The sequence below is a fragment of the Coregonus clupeaformis genome, unplaced genomic scaffold (assembly GCF_020615455.1).
Source record: "Coregonus clupeaformis isolate EN_2021a unplaced genomic scaffold, ASM2061545v1 scaf2424, whole genome shotgun sequence".
NCBI classification, from domain to species: Eukaryota; Metazoa; Chordata; class Actinopteri; order Salmoniformes; family Salmonidae; genus Coregonus; species Coregonus clupeaformis.
Window position 1 is genome coordinate 2,379 of NW_025535878.1, and position 20,920 is coordinate 23,298.

Genomic DNA, 20,920 nt, shown 5'->3' on the forward strand with positions numbered 1-20,920 from the left:
GCTCAAAAGTCAAACTTAAGCACATCAAAGTGATGGTCCTTTGACAGTTTAGACCCAGTCACATAATCTCGAGACAGCCGAGAAGAGGAAATGAAAGTGTGTAAATGTATTCTAGCTTCTGTGAGGTTACTTTCACAATGACAATACATCTATTGGGCTGTGTCTAGGGGGCTATGCAGTGCAACCACCACATATAATAATAATAAACTACGTGCCGTGGTCACTTCCCTGCTCTGCAATAATGATCAGATTCTGACATTACCCAAAGACTGAGGGGGGTTATATCAAGTGTATGTAAGTAATGGTTAGATCTGGTCCTCCAGGTTAATAACAGGAAATGAACCTAACAAGTGCTATGTTTATGATATAAGATTGTTATCATTCAATTCGAATTATTACCTTTATATACCAATGCCTTATTGATAACTCTACAGCAGGGCAACAAAGTCCAGGGGCCCTCATTTATAAAACCGCATACTTGTAAAATAGACCCCCAGAATGGTATGTGGCAGTAGGGGTGCATGGGTAAAATCACTGGGGAAGCCAATCCAGGAAAGAAAAAACATATTACATCCTATGTGTTGTAATAATTGCGTTGTTTGCGCTACATCCTGTTAGTTCATATGCCTTGACACCGTGATATATAGGCCTAAAGGCCGAGACAATAAGAAGACACAGTGGCAGAATAAATTGAACCACACCTTTGTTTCATTACAAAACCAGAGAGCAACTTTTGTCCGGTGAAGTCTACAAAACATATTGAATATAACAAACAGTTAAATGACCTACAGCATGGTCAAGCAAGGTAATGTTTCTGACATTTTCGGACTACTAAACAACTATTGATTTAGAGCCACGGAGAGTTCGCAAGTCACAAAGAACAACAGGAGCTGCCTCTACTATTCCAGGACCATTTTTCAACTACAACATTTCAACATCTAATCACTTAAAAGATAAAGACACCAAAAACGATATAGTTAAGCTAAAGATGCTGTCCATGGGACTGATTTCTGTGTGTGTGTGTGTGCCTCGTGCAAGTAGAAAAACATGTTGACTCACCCTACTGGTAGAGAAACTCCAACCATCTCCTCCTCTTTCATGTTGCCTAAACGGTCTATGACTCTGTCATACAGTACACGCTTTTAGTTTTTGTTGTCCTAGGCTACCTGGCTAAAATGCTTGATCGCTAGACTAACTTCCTTTCATGGACAACTATACGCGAGGCCAGATAGTTAACATAAGCATACTACATCTAGCTGCATGTTGAACTTCCATCCTCTCAGGCCAGGGGCACAATGTATGAATTTATGGTTGGATCAGAATCGCTGTTATAATCATTGGCCAGTATGGAGATTTAAGGAAAACCACAAGTCCAAATCCCTATCTCAATCCATGGCTAATTTAGGAAAGGGACGATTTTTTTGCTAGCTAGCCACTGAAGGACAATAACACAACATTATATATATTTTTAAAGACGTTTGGCTTGTGATGTGATTGGTCTGAAGCCAAATCCAAACTGGCTTCCCTTGACACTTTTGTTTGGTTGCCACCAGGACCATTCACAACTGAATGATGGCCGTTTCAGTCAGAGTATTAATGCTTGTTCACATGAGTACAGTTTCAGGACAGGTCTGATTCTATAATGGGAAACATGCATGGCGTGCTCCCAAGTTTATAAATCTCTATTTGTAGGTGTGCAGTCTTTTCAGAAATGGCAAATGCATGTATTTTGTCACGACTTCGGCCGAGGCTGCCCTCCTTGTTCGGGCAGGCTTGGTTCGTTATCACCGGAGTACTAACCACAGCCGCCCTAATCATCATCACAAATGTCTTGTCTCGTTATCACACACACCTGGTTCTAATCCCCTAATTAGTCTGTGTATAGTGTTTTCTTTCCCCCTTTTGTCCTTGTGGGTGATTGTTTATTGTGAAGCTCGGTGGAGCTCGTGTTTTTGTTAGACGGGAGTATTTTTCCGTGTGCCTTGTATTTTCCAGTGCACCTGTTTTGTGCCATGGAGTGTGTTTGACCCAGTTCTGCGTAAACCTGTATTTCATGCGGATTAAAGCCTGTTATTCTGTGATTTGCCTGACTCCTTCAACACCACCTTATCACAGAATCACCCACCCGAATATGGAGTCAGCGGGAGAAGAGCGCATGCCTGGAGTCGTGACACGGGTCCAGGAGCATTCCACGATGCTGGCCAGCTTGGAAGCGATGGATTGGGTTCTTCAGGTTGTCCAACGCCTGGAGAGGAGAGAACCTGATCTGTCGAGACCAGCTGGCCAACCGGATCCAGCCATCTACACCCTAGCACCCGGAGGTGATCCAGATATCCTGACCACGGGCGTTTGATGTACCCTACCTAGTGGCCTACCTTGGCTAAGGACGTGAGGGTGTACGTCTCCTCCTGCTCGGTGTGCGCCCAGAGTAAGGCACCTCAGGCACCTCCCAACGGGTAAGCTACAACCATTACCAGTTCCACAACGACCATGGTCTCATCTTAGTATTGATTTTCTGACTGATCTTCCCCTCTCCCAAGGTAACACCACCATCCTGATCGTTATGGACCGCTTCTCCAAGTCCTGCCGCCTCCTTCCCCTCTGCCCGGTCTCCCCCACGGCCCTGCAGACTGCGGAGGCCCTGTTCTACTCACGTCTTCCGGCACTACGGGTGCCAGAGGATATCGTGTCCGACCGGGGTCCCAGTTCACGTCCAAGGTTTGGAAGGCGTTCATGGAACGTCTGGGGGTCTCGGTCAGCCTGACTCTGGGTTCCACCCCCGAGTCAAATGGGCAGGTGGAACGAGTAAATCAGGATGTGGGTAGGTTCCGGCGGTCCTACAGCCAGGACCGGCCGGGGGAGTGGTCGGTGTTCTTGCCATGGGCAGAATATGCCCAGAACCTCTCTGCCACTCCTCTACTAACTAACACCATTCCAATGTGTTTTAGGTTACCAACCGGTTCTGGCACCGTGGCACCAGAGCCAGACTGAGGCTCCTACGGTGGATGACTGGTTTCGGCACGCGGAGGAGACGTGGGATGCTGCCCACGTTCACTTCCAGCACGCCGTGCGTCGTCAGAAGGCCAACGCTGACCGTCACCGCAGTGAGGCCCCGGTCTTCGTACCGGGGGATTGGGTCTGGCTCTCGACCCGGAATCTGCCCCTCCGCTTGCCGGAAACTGAGCCCGCAGTTTGTGGGGCCGTTCATAGTCCTGAGGAGAATCAACGAGGTTACGTATAGGTTGTTACTTCCCCCTGATTACCGTATTAACCCCTCATTTCATGTCTCTCCTCAGGCCGTGGTGGTTGGTCTACTCAGGAGTCTGAGGTGCGGGAGGTTCCTCCACCTCCTCTGGACATCGAGGGGGCCCCGCGTACTCTGTCCGTGCCATCCTGGATTAGAGGCATCAGGTGGGGGGCCTTCTGTACTCGTGGAGTGGGAGGGGTACGGTCCGGGGAACGTGTGCTGGGTCCGTGAGGATATCCTCGATCCCTCCCTGTTGCGGGATTTCCACCCTGCTCTACGTCCTCCTGGTCGCCCCGAGGCCGGGGTTGGCGCGCTGCTGGTGCTGCGCTCGGGGGGGGTCTGCCTCCCTCCTTGTTCGGGGCAGGCTTCGCGTTCGTCGTCACCGGAGTACTAATCACTGCCACCCCAATCACCATCACAATTGTCTTGTCTCGTTATCACACACACCTGGTTCTAATCCTCTAATTAGTCAGTGTATAAGTGTTCCCTCTGCCCCCTTGTCCTTGTGGGTGATTTGTTTATTGTGAAGGTTAGTGGAGTGTGTTTGACGCAGTTCTCGTAAACCTGTATTTTGCGGATTAAAGCCTGTTATTCTGTGATTTACCCTCCTGTGCCTGACTCCTTCAACACCACCTCATCACATATTTAATGTGAAATTCACATAACGGTTATAAATGAGGACCCTGCAGTTTGAGGAGGTTGTGAGGGATGTTGTGAGAGGATTTTGCACCTATAAAATGTCTGTCAACTGTGACTTTCATTATCACACTGTAGCAATTTAAAGGTCACTGAATTTCAGTGAAGTAAGCAGAGGTAATGTACACCATCAGACCAAACACTTAACTTTGACAGAAATATTGAAATTAAACAATTCTGTTCCTCCATGATGTAACACACTCAAAGGTGTAGTTGCCTTCATCAGATGGTTGGATGTTGGTGAAGTGTAGAAACGCTCTGCCACTCTCTAATTGTAGTGTGACTCTGGGGTCACAAGTGAAGTCTTTATGGTCGGTCCGAAACGACACTTGACAGTCATTCCCCCCCTTATCACTATCTGATATTACAAAACATAAATCACTAAGTGTTTGGGTTGGGCAAACGGATGTATTTTTTTCAGTCACTGCGAACATGAAGGGAAACCTATTGTGAGTGTACTGTTTCATGGGATTTAGATTGAGCATTAGTAGTGAAGTGAAAAAGTAAAGTTGATTTCTTATTGACCAACTGCATCAGAACTGCAAAGCACAGTTTGTTGCAAAAATTACTGATGTTAAGAAATTAAATCTATCATGTGATACATCCCTCTTACATGCAACAACTGTGCATGAACCCCACAGCACCAGAAACAGAACCAGACATACAAACATACTGACCAACTGCAGAACCAAACATTACTCAATATTGTCTGCTCAGACCGAGTACAGAACTTAACTTCTATTCAACGTTATTTGCTCAATAGAGGAACAAGGTAAAAGCCAACCAAAGTCATGCTGGGTTGAGCCAGTTATAATGGAGCTGAGAGGTCGAAGTGGTTCTGTTGTCTAGCTTCTACCTGTCTTACTGTTTCACAGGAACACTTGGCCCTCTGCTAGTGCATCTTGGTCTTTGTGACTGGGGTCTTTGCAGAGCACTCACCACAGAGAGTTCTAATGATCAACCACAGACACATCAACAGGTCCACTTCCTTCTTTAGACACAAACAATGATAGATTCTGCACCACCACAAGGCTGAAGTGTTCTTATATCATATAAGCCAAATGTAGATAATGGTTTGTTTTCCTCTAGAGTGGACATGCTGGGTTGGATACATGCAGCCCATACAGTATACATATTACTATAGAGGTAATGGATCTTATTGGAAATGAGGTTTTAATGAATGGTTTAGTTTTGTCGTTACATCTCTTCACTTGAACATGTAATTCATGTAGGCCTACATGATCAACAGAGATGGAACATTGAAAGCAAGGAAAATACATTGTCATGAAGAATGTTTTGATGATGACTCTCTACTGCAGGGAATATATTTTACAAATGCAATACACTGACACCTGGTGGAAATACACATGATCACATCATCTATCCACAGGAACATTGGTTCTATGTAACATAATGTGCAGGATTCATAAAGTAAGTGCTGATATTTACAGCTACAGAAGACGATCTACAGTATAGGATCTATTCAGCCAGGTGTCAGCAACCAATCAATGGAACTATATAAAGTTGAAGTGTATCAGCTGTAGAAATAGGGGCATTACAGTATTCAAGATATACAGTAAATGGATATACTGTACAGTTGTATATCCAGGGCTGGTGAAATACTATTTAACCCCTAGTGATAGAAAAAGGTGTATAATGCCATGTCGTCATTGGTCAACGGAGCCAGAGGGTCAGGGGTTAGAATGTGGCAGCTGGAGAGTTGAGTAAAGCCCATTGTCTCTCCTTGTTAACGTGCTGTAGGGCTCAATGTCCTGTTGCTCCTCCTACAAAGACATTAACTATATGTCACCATATTACACTGAAAAAATGTAATATGGGGCTGTGGAAATATTTTAAAATGTTGGCAAATTCAATTGAAAATGTGAAAGAGCATAGGTTGCAGATGCCTTACGACTCCAGGTAACAGCAAGCAATAACAGCCCTGACAGTCTTACGACTCCAGGTAACAGCAAGCAATAACAGCCCTGACAGTCTTACGACTCCAGGTAACATCAAGCCCTGACAGAAAAGACAGTGTTGTTGCATCACCTCTTTCAAGGTGTACCCTGCTTTCTGCTGTGTTCTCCTGCTGTGTAAAAGAAGAGAAGACTAGTGAATGATCGTAGCATCACATGGTTTTACACAGCGATGCTTTCGGGAGCAACATGTTTCTACGTGTGTGTTTGTGCCTGCCAGTGTATGTTTTGTTTTTCCGGCACTCATTTTTGACTAGGCAGGAAGTGAGAAGCTTCAACATTGCAGTTATTAGTGACCTAAAAGAACCTTATCGAGTCAGACTTAAACGTAGGTCAAGTAGCCTATGTCATACGTTTGGGTATTTCATATGATCTCAGATCTGTTTATGCTCTCTTGCCAGCTCTTTGTCACACCATTGACATTTAGTTGGCAAGAGAGCACAAACAAATCTTGGATCTATAGCCTACCGCATATTTCTGAGGCCCATAGTTCTCTATATGAATTGTAGATCAGATTGTTATTTGAGATTGCACTTACAGTATATTATTACAGTACCCCCATAACAAAGTAATTGATTAATTAAATGATCAAATATGTCAAATACCCATAAATTCTTCTTTTAACAAGCTAATAAGAATGTCTTACCTGAGATTACATTTCCTCATGATTATTCCAGCAACGACAATGACGGCTACAAATCCTGCAAAGGCTGTTATTATCATGAAATGGAAAGAAAGGTTGTTTGTGACATGGGGTCCTGAAAAATAAAAAGGGAAGAACTCATTGTGATCCTAGAAGTCTTGTTTCTCTTCCTCCACCCTGGTCATTAACATTGTTGACAGATGCTCCATTTTAAGATTATTTTTCATACAATCCAATTCACTTGGACTGAGATAGTAGATATGACTAAATGAGACCAAACGTTCACAGTACAAGCTAAATGTGTATTACAGATTGTATCAATTGCACTGACACGCAAACCAAACACTTACCATTGACAGAAACGTTGAGATGCAAAACATTTATTCCTCTATGATTTACACACTCACAGGTGTAGTTCCCTTCATCAGATGGTTGAATGTTGGTGATGTATAGAAACACTCTGTCATTCTCTGTCTGTAGTGTGACTCTGGAGTCACAAGTGCTGTTGGTATCATTTTGGTCAAACCGAAAGGACACTTGACACTCATTCCCACCACTTATCACTCTATCTATCCTACATATTACATACATGATTTCATGACTGGTTTGGTTTGGGCAGGCGAGAGGTGTAAATCTGCTCCTGTTTCCAATGTTTTCACTTGAATCTCTGTAAACATGAAGGGAAATGGGTTGTAAGTGTATTGTTTCATTTAAAATGTTTGTTTTGCATTGACTAGCATTACAATTGCAATGCACAATTTATTGCATTAGAGAAAGGTGCATAAAAAATAATTACACATATATAAATTAATGACAATATTCTGACTCAAATGTTGCTGCTTCCCTAAATGCAGTTCAAATTGTGCTGAGTGGAACTCCTTTTGTTATACGAGGTAATGCTAATGGCATTAACATTTCACAAATGAAATATGAGGCAGGACCTCTTTCCTTTTTTCAGTGTTGTACAAACTGTACATGCATGCTGTGTGTTTGAGAAAAGGACACGTCTTACCTTCAAAGGCTGTGCACACACCCACACCAGCAGAAGCAGAGAAAGCCTGAATGCACGTCTTCCACACATAATGACCAACTGCAGAACCAAACGTTGGTCCAATATTTTCTGCTCAGACCTACAACAGATCAAAAGTCAAACTTAAGCACATCAAAGTGATGGTCCTTTGACAGTTTAGACCCAGTCACATAATCTCGAGACAGCCGAGAGGAGGAAATGGTGCTGTGTAAATGTATTCTAGCTTCTATGGGTTACTTTCACAATGACAATACATCTATTGGGCTGTGTCTAGGGGCTATGCAGTGCAACCACCACATATAATAATAAACTACGTGCCGTGGTCCACTTCCTGCTCTAGCAACAATGATAGATTCTGACATTACCCCAAGACTGAGGGGGGATTATATCAAGTGTATGTAAGTGATGGTTAGATCTGGTCCTCCAGGTTTTGAACCTACCAAGTGCTATGTTTATGATATAACATTAGTATAATCATTCAATTATTACCTTTATATACCAATGCCTTATTGATACATCTGCAACAGGGCAATAAAGTCCAGGGGCCTCATTTATAAACACTGCGTACTTATAAAATAGACCTCAGAATGCGTGTGCGCGGGTAAAATCACTGGGGAAGCCAATCCAGAAAAAAAGCCATATTCCAACCTATGTGTTGTGATAATTGCATTGTTTGCGCTATAACCTGTTCATATGCCTTGATACCGTGATATATCGGCCTAAAGGCCAAGACAATAAGAATACACCGTGGCTGAATAAATTCAACCACACCTGTATTTAATTACAACACCGGAGAGCAAACTCTGTCCAGTGAAGTCTACAAAACATATTGCATGTAATAAACAGTTACGTGGCCTACATTATGGTCAAGCAAGGTAATGCTTCTACTGAACAACTATTGATTTAGAACCACTGAGAGTTCCCGCAAGTCACAAAGAATAACAGGAGCTGCCTCCACTATTCCAGTACCATTTTTCAACTACAACATTTCAACATCTAATCACCTGTGCTTAGTCTAATACAGTGACAACTAAATATACCAAAAACGATTTAGTCCAATCAACGTAAGCTAAATATGATGTGGCTGTCCATGGTACTGATTTCTGTGTGTGTGTGTGTGTGTGTGTGTGTGTGTGCGTTTGTGCAAGGAGAAAAACATGTTGACTCACCCTACTTGTAGAGAAACGCCAGCAATGCCATTCTCTTTCATGTTGCCTAAACGGTCTATGACTCTGTCATACAGTACACGCTTTTAGTTTTGTTGTCCTAGGCTACCTGGCTAAAATAGTTGCTCGCTAGACTAACTTCCTTTCATGGGCAACGATACGCCAGGCCAGCTAGTTAACATTAGCGTACTACATCTAGCTTCATGTTGAACTTCCATCCCTTTCAGGCCAGGGGGCACAATGTATGAATTAATGGTTGGATCAGAATCGCTGTTATAATCATTAGCCAGTACGGAGAATTAAGTAAAACCACAAGTCCAAATCCCTATCTCCATCCATGGATAATTTAGGAAAGGGCCGATTAGTATTTTTTGGGGGTGAGGCAGGACCATTCACAGCTGACTGATGAGCGTTTTCAGGCGGAGTTCACGAGCGTACAGTTTCAGTACAGGTCTGATTTATAATTGTAAACATGCGTATGTATGGTTTATAAATCTATATTTTTGTAGGTGCGCAGAGGCTCTGAACCAAATAATAGCCAATATTGTAAACCGCATACTTTGAGATACAATCTGATATTAAATACAAATTGGATCATTTACTCCGTCAGTTTTTGTACAGTTACAATAAATGAGAATGACCTCAAACCATTTCTCTCTCTCCATCCTCTTTCCATGCAGGTCCACAGGCTCTAATATGTGGTGGTGACGTTGTTCTCTGCTCAGCTGAAGATACAAGAGTCCATTCTGTTCCAAGTCGGTTACCTTGGCTCTCCTCTATTCACAGCACTCTGGGGACTTCTTGCAGGTATTTGTATTTATTAGGGGATCCCCATTAGCTGCTGCCAAGGCAGCAGCTACTCTTTCTGGGGTCCAAACATGTTAAAACACATCATATAACATTATTACACCACCTATCTACAATATAAAATGTTTAATACCACCATACAACAATATCACAATGTGTGCGTATGCATGTGTCTATACCTTTGTGTGTGTCTCTTCACAGTCCAGGTAACGATGACGTCCACCAATCACCCCTGTAACTTAATCATTACTGGTACTGATAGTTCCTCTAATTTCTTTGACGCAGTATGAAGGCATTCTAAATAGAACATTTGTCACGCATAGATAATGATGATGACCAGCTGCTGTCTATTGGATAGAAATATGGTTCTATACTGAATGTATGTGATAGTCATTAACCACGTTTCCATCCAGTTTTTTTGCGTGTAAAGTCATACCATATAAAGAAATATCACGACAGCTGTGATGGAATTAGGAAGTTTCGATAAAATGTTATAAATGCTTACATATAATTTGTTCTTTCGACATGGTGGGATCATTTTGTGTCGGTAAAATTAATTATGAGAGAAATGGCGGTGGAAACGCCTTTAAGCGCAAACATTGATATAATAACTATCATATCGAAGTAAACTTGGAGTCACGCGATGATATGTTGTGTGGTCCTCCCACTACGACTCAGGAAACCATGCAGTTTATTAGGCTACAGATGAAATAAGTTATGATGAACTTCACAGGTTGGTGAAAGTGCACGGTATGAGCATGATGCTCCTTTCCAGTAAATGTCGAGGGTCCTAATCTGGTGACATGATGACTGATGCTTGACTACCGTTTGACAAATAAGAAGGTTCTCGTTCTTATCCATAATAATCTCATTGTGTAGACTAACCTACCCGCAGAACCTACCCGCACTGTATGCGTAGGTTTGTTGTCCTGTTGGAAGGTGAACCATCGCCCCAGTCTGAGGTCATGAGCTCTCTGGAGCAGGTTATCATCAAGGATCTCTCTGTACTTTGCTCCGTTCATCTTTCCCTCGATCCTGACTAGTCTCTCAGTCCCTGCCGCTAAAAAACATCCCCACAGCATGATGGTGCCACCACCATGCTTCACCATAGGGATGGTGCCAGGTTTCCTCCAGACGTGACGCTTGGCATTCAGGCCAAAGAGTTCAATCTTTGTTTCATCAGACCAGAGAATCTTGTTTCTCATGGTCTGAGAGTCCTTTAGGTACCTTTTGGCAAACTCCAAGTGGGCTGTCATGTGCCTTTTACTGAGGAGTGGCTTCCGTCTGGCCACTCTAACATAAAGGCCTGATTGGTGGAGTGCTGCAGAGATGGTTGTCCTTCTGGAAGGTTCTCCAATCTCCATAGAGGAACTCTGGAGCTCTGTCAGAGTGACCATCGGGTTCTTGGTCACCTCCCTGACCAAGGTCCTTCTCCCCCGATTGCTCAGTTTAGCCGGGCGGCCAGCTCTAGGAAGAGTCTTGGTGGTTCCAAACTTCTTCCATTTAAGAATGATGGAGGCCACTGTGTTCTTGGGGACCTTCAATGCTGCAGAAATGTGTTGGTACCCTTTCCCAGATCTGTGCCTTCACAAAATCCTGTCCCGGAGCTCTACGGACTGTTCCTTCGACCTCATGGCTTGGTTTTTGCTCTGACATGCGCTGTCAACTGTGGGACCTTATATAGACAGGTGTGAGCCTTTCCAATTAATGTCCAATCAATTGAATTGACCACAGGTGGACTCCAATCAAGTTGTAGAAACACCTCAAGGATGATCAATGGCAACAGGATGCACCTTGAGCTCAATTTCGAGTCTCATAGCAAAGGGTCTGAATACTTATGTAAATAAGGTATTTCTGTTTTTTATTTTTAATACATTTGCAAAAATGTCTAAAAACCTGTTTTTGCTTTGTCAATATGGGGTATTGGTGAGGGGGGGAAACAATGTAATCCTTTTTAGAATAAGGCTGTAACGTAACAATGTGGAAAAAGTCAAGGGGTCTGAATACTTTCCTAATGCACTGTATATGATATTATAAATACCTCACATGCGACTAGTAATAAGACTAAGCAATTAGCCTATTAAAATGTTTATCTGACTCCATAAAGATAATTAGCAATATGCAAGAGACTACAGTTGAACCATGTGCAATCAAGTATTATGCGTTTAGCTGACTAAGATCAATGAATGGTCATTTGAAGCGAATATCAAAGCAAGTATTATTTAATTACTTTGTAAAATGAATGGGTTCACGTACAAGGCATAAAGCTTAAGTTACAAGGCAATACTGACATTAAAGCATCATTCTAGGCATATAGATCCTAAGGTTAATTTACAGGACAAAACATGAACAAAGAGATGCTTACTAGGCCAGAGGCCCAGAAGCCTTGGAAATACAGGATGAGAGAACAAAAGGCGTTCCATTTATAACATCTGAAGGTGTAACCTTTCAACCCAAAACCAACCACCATTGAGCAATCAAACGATACCAGGTTTACAGTAACCTAAACACTCCCAGGCCTAATCGCCACAGGTTGTCACAGCATTTAAAGGCTTGTGTGGGGGATGAGACCAATGTAAATGAGACAGAATATAACCTCTTTGAGGGGCAGGAACAGGCCGGACCGGGCTGGCGACGCGCACCACTGGCTTGGTGCGAGGGACAGGAACAGGCCGGACCGGGCTGGCGACGCGCACCACTGGCTTGGTGCGAGGGACAGGAACAGGCCGGACCGGGCTGGCGACACGCACCACTGGCTTGGTGCGGGGAGCCGGAACAGGCCGGGCTGGACTGGGAACACGCACCACTGGCTTGGTGCGGGGAGCAGGAACAGGCCGGGCTGGACTGGGAACACGCACCACTGGCTTGGTGCGGGGAGCCGGAACGGGCCGGGCTGGACTGTGGAGGCGGACTGGAGGTCTGGAGCGGAGAGCTGACACAACCCGTCCTGGCTGAATGCCTATTTCCACACAATATGTGTGAGGCATCAGCACAGGACGTACGGGCTGTGCACTCGTACTGACGCCTACAGCACGTGGCACTGGCGCAGGATATACGGGACCGAGGAGGCGTACTGGAGACCACGAGCGTTGAGCCGGCACACCCCGTCCTGGCTGCATGCCCATCTTTGCATGACACGTGCGTGGTGCTAGCACAGGACGTACAAGACTGTGCCGGAACACTCGCGGCACAGTACGTGGCTCCGCATAACACGGAGCCTGCCCAGTCTCACGCTTCCTAGCCTGAGTACGGGGAGTTGGCTCTGCTCTAACTCTAGGCTCCGCCAACCACCCTTTTAGCCCCCCCCAAAAAAAATTATTGGGGCTGTCTCTTGGGCTTCCTCCTCGGCCGGTACCCTCTGCGTTGCCGCTGCTCCTCTCTGTAGCGCGCCTCCACAGTCTCCTCCCAAGGACGGCGATCCATTCCGGCCTGAATCTCTTCCCAAGTCCAGGATCCCTTCCCGTCCAGGATCTTTTCCTTCCTCATGATGCCATCTATTTTGTGAAGTGCACCAGTCCCTCCTGCAGCTAAGCACCCCACAGCATGATGCCGGCCACCCCCATGCTTCACGGTTGGGATGGCGTTCTTCGGCTTGCAAGCTACCCCCTTTTTCCTCCAAACATAACGATGGTCATTATGGCCAAACAGTTATATTTTTGTTTCATCAGACCAGAGGACATTTCTCCAAAAAGTACGATATTTGTCCCCATGTGCAGTTGCAAACCATAGTCTGGCTTTTTTATGGCGGTTTTGGAGCAGTGGCTTCTTCCTTGCTGAGCGGCCTTTCAGGTTATGTCGATATAGAACTCGTTTTACTGTGGATATAGATACTTTTGTACCTGTTTCCTCCAGCATCTACACAAGGTCCTTTGCTGTTGTTCTGGGATTGATTTGCACTTTTCGCACCAAAGTACGTTCATCTCTAGGATACAGAACGTGTCTCCTTCCTGAGCGGTATGACGGCTGCGTGGTCCCATGGTGTTTATACTTGCGTACTATTGTTTGTACAGATGAACGTGGTACCTTCAGGCGTTTGGAAATTGCTCCCAAGGATGAACCAGACTTGTGGAGGTCTACACATTTTCTTCAGAGGTCTTGGCTGATTTCTTTTGATTTTCCCATGATGTCAAGCAAAGAGGCACTGAGTTTGAAGGTAGGCCTTGAAATATATCCACAGGTACACTTCCAATTGACTCAAATTATGTAAATTAGCCTATCAGAAGCTTCAAAGCCATGACATCATTTTCTGGAATTTTCCAAGCTATTTAAAGGCACAGTCAACTTAGTGTATGTGAACTTCTGACCCACTGGAATTGTGATACAGTGAATTATAAGTGAAATAATTTGTCTGTAAACAATTGTTGGAAAAATTACTTGTGTCATGCACAAAGTAGATGTCCTAACCGACTTGCCAAAACTATAGTTTGTTAACAAGAAATTTGTGGAGTGGTTGAAAAACGAGTTTTAATGACTACAACCTAAGTGTATGTAAACTTCCGACTTCAACTGTATAATGACATATTCACTATTAGCAATTGCTGAGTAGTTTTCAATACAAAAAAAGGTACTGTATTGCTGTTTTGCTGTATATTTAATGCAGTATACTGTAAATTATGGTTCATTTTGGGGAAATATTGTAGGAGGGGAAGCATCACTGGCTCATTAAGGGCTAGGTTGGTATAGCTATGTTTACAGTAACATCAACATTTAAAATCAGGGCTAGGTTGTTATAGCTCTGTTTACAGTAAAATCACCATTTAAAATCAGGGTAGCTTGTTATAGCTCTGTTTACAGTAAAATCACCATTTAAAATCAGGGTAGCTTGTTATAGCTCTGTTTACAGTAAAATCACCATTTAAAATCAGGGTAGCTTGTTATAGCTCTGTTTACAGTAAAATCACCATTTAAAATCAGGGTAGCTTGTTATAGCTCTGCGCCAGGCTCACTTGGCTATGTATGTACTATTTCAGCTCCTATCTGTTTTATGTCCTGAGAAGAGTTCCTTTAACCTTCTCGACTAAAACAGGTAAAACAATAGTTCTGACATTGGCTTACACTGTGGTACAAACACTTGCACCAGCTGAGTTTACTTTCACTTTTACTGTGTGGGGAGGGGCTTCTGCCAAAAACGTCCATATGTGATAGGTTCATTCAAACCCATGTGGGTTGGACACACGAAAGAGGGAAATTCAAAATCCCTCTCTTTACTCTCTAGTGACTATAAGAGAACTCCCATGTTCACCATGTCTCCTGCACACTACAACTACCTGTTTATTCTTCTAATAGTCCTCCCTAAAGGTGAGCTAATCAGTTTTATGCCTGATATGCTGCATTTGTCAGCTTTTTATTGACAGAATATTGCTGATACGGTTGCTTTTCGTATGAAATGTAGTGCTTTACTGTTCAAACCTGTTTATTTCACGACACTAGATTCATAACTAAATGTATCTTCAACTATACAGATACATTAAAAGCTATACAGATAAATTAAATTATAGTAGTGCAGTGAAATGCATGTATAGCGTAGTGAAAGTCACTGTATAAACTGTATAGTGTACAATGATTTAATCAGAACAAACTAAGAGGATTGATCTATAGCCATAGCTCCTTATATTAACTGATGTCCACACGTTCTGTAGTTGATGTTACTTTAATAATTCAACACGTGGAACCCATACTGCAGTCAGTTTACAGGTGTCTTCATTCATAACTTAATAACTTCCTCCAGCCTAGACTGGACTTCCCCTACCTCCATACTCCTCCTTCTGACCATTATGAGTACTACACCACAATATTGTACTCCATACACTGTATTGTATCCTAAAGATTGATAGAAGTGTGTGTGTGTGAGTTTGTAATGTAGTAAGTACTAAGTAGTGTGTAACTGTCTTCATGCAGGGCTCTCTCAGTTGGTGAGAACACAGCAGGTTGTCACAGCAACCCTGGGAGAAGATGCAGTCTTAAACTGTGAGCTCAAGAAACCCAAAGACGTGCGGCAAGTCACCTGGCAAAAAGTGACAACTGGGCCGAATGAAAATGTGGCCACCTACAGTAAACGCGGTCCCAATGTCAACCTACATTTTAAGGGGAAAGTGGAGTTTGAAGACGAGGGACTGCAGAACTGCTCTATCATCATCAGAGGAGTGTCAAGAGGAGATGAGTCCTGCTACAAGTGTCTGTTTAACACCTTTCCAGATGGAGCTATCAGCAGCAAGACCTGCCTCCAAGTCAATGGTAAAAACTGATAACATAATGTACTGTAAATGATTAACCCAGAACAACTTCTTCAGAATTTCAGGCAGCCATTTTATCAAATCATACATCCAATGTCTTGCAAGCATTTATCAAATGGAATCAAATCATATTGTATTGGTCACATACACATTTTTAGTAGATGTTATTGTGGGTGTAGCGAAATGCTTGTGTTCCTAGCTCCAACGGTGCAGTAATATCAAACAATTCACAACAATGCACACAAATCTAAAAGTCAAAGAATGGAATGAAGAAATATATAAATATTAGGACGAGCAATGTCGGAGTGGCATTGACTAAAATACAGTAGAATAGAATGCAGTATATACATATGAAATGAGTAAAGCAGTATGTAAACATTATTAAAGTGACTAGTGTTCTATTATTAAAGTGGCCAGTGATTCCATGTCTATGTATATAGGGCAGCAGCCTTTTTTTTTTTTTTCTTTTTTTTTTCCACCTTTATTTAACCAGGTAAGCCAGTTGAGAACAGGTTCTCATTTACAACTGCGACCTGGCCAAGATAAAGCAAAGCAGTGCAATAAAAACAACACAGAGTTACATATGGGGTAAAAAACATAAAGTCAAAAATACAACAGAAAATATATATACAGTGTGTGCAAATGTAGCAAGTTATGGAGGTAAGGCAATAAATAGGCTATAGTGCAAAATAATTACAATAGTATTAACACTGGAATGCTAGATGTGCAAGAGATTATGTGCAAATAGAGATACTGGGGTGCAAAAGAGCAAAATAAATAACAATATAGGGATGAGGTAGTTGGGTGGGCTAATTTCAGATGGGCTGTGTACAGGTGCAGTGATCGGTAAGGTGCTCTGACAACTGATGCTTAAAGTTATTGAGGGAGATAAGAGTCTCCAGCTTCAGAGATTTTTGCAATTCGTTCCAGTCATTGGCAGCAGAGAACTGGAAGGAATGGCGGCCAAAGGAGGTGTTGGCTTTGGGAATGACCAGTGAGATATACCTGCTGGAGCGCAGACTACGGGTGGGTGCTGCTATGGTGACCAATGAGCTAAGATAAGGCGGGGATTTGCCTAGCAGTGATTTATAGATGGCCTGGAGCCAGTGGGTTTGACGACGAACATGTGGTGAGGACCAGCCAACAAAAGCGTACAGGTCACAGTGGTGGGTAGTGTATGGGGCTTTGGAGACAAAACGGATGGCACTGTGATAGACTACATCCAATTTGCTGAGTAGAGTGTTGGAGGCTATTTTGTAAATGACATCGCCGAAGTCAAGGATCGGTAGGATAGTCAGTTTTACGAGGCAGCAGCCTCTAAGGTGCAGGGTTGAGTAACCGGGTGGTAGCCGGCTAGTGATGGCGAATCATTTAGTAAATCATGTAAATGAAAACATTATAGTATTTACATTCACTGTGAACTGTGTCTGTTGTTGTTCTGTAGAGCTGTATGGACCCTCACTCCTCATCACACAAACCAACAACAGTCACACCACTCTGTCCTGTTCTGCTACTGGACGACCTGCTCCTATAGTGACCTGGGATGACATGATGATAGAACATTCCACCACGGTCGATGTCACCCATCCCAATGGAACTATCACTGTGACAACTACTACAACAGTGGCAGTGGCCAGTCTAACTGACAAAGAGGTTAGGTGTGTTGTGTCACTGTCCTTCAGTGATGTCACCAAGAATGCTTCCATGGTGATTCCAGCTAGGGATCAAGCTTCATTTGCAGGTGAGAAATGGTTAGGGTTTATACCTCCATAATATATTGACATGATCAGGATGATGTCATGATGATGTACTGCCTGTCTTCATGATGAAGTACTGCCTGTGTTCATGGTGAAGTACTGCCTGTGTTCATGATGATGTACTGCCTGTCTTCATGATGAAGTACTGCCTGTGTTCATGATGAAGTACTGCCTTTGTTCATGATGATGTACTGCCTGTCTTCATGATGAAGTACTGCCTGTGTTCATGATGAAGTACTGTCTGTGTATTTCTATGTTAGGTCAATCTCAGGTCTCTGATGATGACTGGATCAGTGGTAAGTGGTTGTTATTCTAATAATGACAAGTCATAATCAACCTATTGACTGGCTCTTTTACTATTTAACTTTTAGGTGTAGTGCAGAGCCATATTTACATGTAAGAGGCTTTGGTGTTGTGTCCCTGGGAATTTGACATACGTCTTCTCTTGTCATCTCTGTCATTCACAGGTACAGTGGTTGGTTCAGTGGTTGGTGCAGTGATGGGTTCAGTGTTAGTTTCAGTGTGTCTCATTGCTGTATTCTGGGTAATGTGGCTGAAAATGAGGAGAAAAGAAACCTCCTCCAGGTAGAGATAAAAAAAAGATTTCCTTGAAACTTAAAACAGTTACTGTGAATTCAATACGTGATTTAGCTGCCTTCTGTTTACTTAATCAGTTGATCTCTGATGTGCAGGGGAAAAAAATTACCGGACCCTGAAATCAGCAGAACTCCCTTAAAGACACCACCACCATCCAAGTAAGACACTCATTCTGAAGAACATTTAAGGGATCATGATTGATACCTATTTGAAAGAAAACATGAAACATGACAATTACATTCACTTCCTGAGATTATTTGCTATACAGGTTAAAACACATTCTTCATGATTAAATAATTGTAATAAAATAATAATGAAACCGATGATGTGGTTCTTGTCAGTACATTGTTGATTTTAATTTATTTCAGTTTCACACCAACCTCCAGTCCATCACAGATGTGAGTATCTTTACCACCTGAAGAGATTAAAATACTTTTATTTGAAATAGCTTTTTAAGATAAATAATAATTATAACAAGAACAAGTACCTTCTGTTTTTCAGGCCACACTCGTCAACCAGCTCGTCAACCAGCTCGTCAACCAAGCGTAGGATGACTAAGAAGTAGGCTTACCTTATCATTTTCTCACAGTCTCTGATTTTCTTCTATATTCTCTCTCATTGAGCAAACTTTGTAATGATGTGTATTTCTGTGGTCATAGAGTGGTCATGTTAACATCAGTCAATGACGTTAAAAACAAATGGTTCTTGTCAGTACATTGTCCATTTTGATCTCTTTCAGGGACACACCAACCTCCAGTCCATCAATGTGAGTATTTTTGCAGCCTTATTTGATTATCCTAATGGAAAGCTTGAAACAGACGATGTTGAGAATGTTAGGATTAATTACAATAACCCCCCCCCCAAAAAAAAAACATAGCTAAAAAATTGCCTTTTTGTTTCAGAATGCAATCCTTAAGCTCGTCAGCGAAGCGTGTGATGCATCAAGCTCAGGAGGCTGTAAAGAGGTAGGTTTCCATCTTCATTCTCTCACTGTCTGCTGTAGTCTCTCTTCTTCAGGAAGAAGCTCTGAAATGATGTACTGTTGTGGTGGTCATAGTGGTCATGTTGTCTGCATCAATGCACTCAGCTGCATGTTAATATCTGTTCGGTTGTGTTACTCAACATGTTACATTTGTTAATACAAACCACATTTCTGTTCTGTTCTCCTTTTACAGTATCTCCATTCAAGAATCAGATGATGGTGTAACAAGGTGAGCTCAAATCATTCTAATTCAAAGATCCCACCAGAGGTCACATAATCTTTATTTAATGTAATATATCTTATATTTATTATATATTACCTACTACATTAAGCTAAGACTACAATTGGCAGTTAAGCATTTGGTCCCACAATGGCTGTCAGACCATGTTCACGTTTTGTCAATACATCTTATTTCTGTAGGCTACTGTGTGTACAGAAGAAACACTCTTAGTCACAATGACCTGTGTATTCATCCATTTTAAATTTAACCATTTTGTTTGCTTCTCTTTTTGCTCTTTCAGGAACCTTTTAGAAGATGACGACTACTGAGTGACTCTAATCACATTGCCACACACACCAAATCACTATTGACTAATAGTGAAAAACTCAAAACTGTCTGTCTGTCTCACTCTCTTTACTTGAGCCATAGCTTAATAGGGTTATTTCCTGTCTGTGCTGTATTCACATTAGTCTCAGCTGCTGTTATCCATTTGTTTTATGTTTCTGTTGTTGCCATGTCTGTTTTTCAGTGTTTAGATACATTAACGTTTCTGCACTTCTTGTATTATTATTTATTTTTGCACTACCCCAAACTTCCCTGTGATTTAAAATGAACCAATAAAACATTAATCCATTGTAAAAAGAAAAAACAAACAATGTAGCCTATTGTGTGAAAATATTTTTAACTGTCATGTCAATCTCATAGATTGTCAGTCCTTGGTTTGCATCTGTAGCTGTGTTGATGAATTTGAGAGTGGTTATTCTCCAGCTCCATCCCTCAGTTTGTGGCTGGGCTTGTTGGGCTAAAACACAAACTCCAGATTGTGGCACCACCTACTGTTTACTTATTAAAACACACCAGAAAGAAGAGTGAGAGTAGAACAGTAGAGTTCTCACCTCTTATACTAAGCATGAATGCTGGGACTGGCTCAGTGCATAAACTGTAGACTATAAAGGCCAATTTATTCCTGATCAGAAAATGTGGTCCGGAGGCTCCGTAAGGAGAGTTTGACGCAATTGCAGTGCCTTCAGATACTTGCGGAGGCCAAATCAAGCTTCGGCATCGCTGTGCGCCTCCAAAATGTTGTAACAAAGTGGAGGGCTCCGTATAGCTCCGCATTGACATGATTGGTTGACGGTAGGTGGGGGCAGTACATCCTGTATAAACACAAACTCACTTCCTTGACAACTTCCTTGACAACAAACATGCAGACCTTTGACGAAAGGCTATCAGAACAAGTGCACAAATAAAAAAACATATTTATGATACCTCGTGTAGGGATTTCAAAGACACGAATGAGTGAACTCCTGGAAAGAGATTGGGGAGGTAATGGGAATATATGCGGGAAAGAGGTCAATATAATGCAGAACGCAGGGGATAGGTAGAAGGACGCTGGATTGGCGCACATTCAACAAATCTGATCTAACAAAGTGGATATTTGTCAAATCCATCATTGATGTATTGTAACAGGCCCACAGTGTGGTTACTAAAATCCGATTTGGATATAATTGGCTGTTTTCGCAGCATAACATTTCAGGTTTAGAAAAAATGACTGCTAAATTCTAA

The 20,920-nt window shown here is 42.6% G+C and overlaps 1 protein-coding gene across 2 annotated transcripts in view; it reads left to right on the plus strand.

The window, feature by feature from the left end:
- Positions 1 to 14,043: 14,043 nt before the first annotated feature.
- The window catches only part of LOC121558986 (OX-2 membrane glycoprotein), a 36,016-nt gene continuing 29,139 nt past the window's right edge, over positions 14,044 to 20,920 (plus strand). Inside the window, exons 1-12 of one of the 2 annotated variants that reach the window (XM_045219520.1) lie at positions 14,053 to 14,863; positions 15,464 to 15,799; positions 17,243 to 17,539; positions 17,816 to 17,851; positions 18,023 to 18,140; positions 18,248 to 18,310; positions 18,521 to 18,550; positions 18,654 to 18,713; positions 18,892 to 18,918; positions 19,055 to 19,117; positions 19,328 to 19,363; positions 19,656 to 19,999. In XM_045219520.1, the coding sequence (XP_045075455.1) occupies positions 14,725 to 14,863; positions 15,464 to 15,799; positions 17,243 to 17,539; positions 17,816 to 17,851; positions 18,023 to 18,140; positions 18,248 to 18,310; positions 18,521 to 18,550; positions 18,654 to 18,713; positions 18,892 to 18,918; positions 19,055 to 19,117; positions 19,328 to 19,363; positions 19,656 to 19,683 (1,233 nt within the window). In that variant the 5' untranslated portion in view covers positions 14,053 to 14,724 and the 3' untranslated portion in view covers positions 19,684 to 19,999. Of the gene's footprint in view, positions 14,864 to 15,463; positions 15,800 to 17,242; positions 17,540 to 17,815; positions 17,852 to 18,022; positions 18,141 to 18,247; positions 18,311 to 18,520; positions 18,551 to 18,653; positions 18,714 to 18,891; positions 18,919 to 19,054; positions 19,118 to 19,327; positions 19,364 to 19,655; positions 20,000 to 20,920 lie in introns of those variants that run through there. The other variant, XM_045219522.1, reaches the window with a different exon arrangement.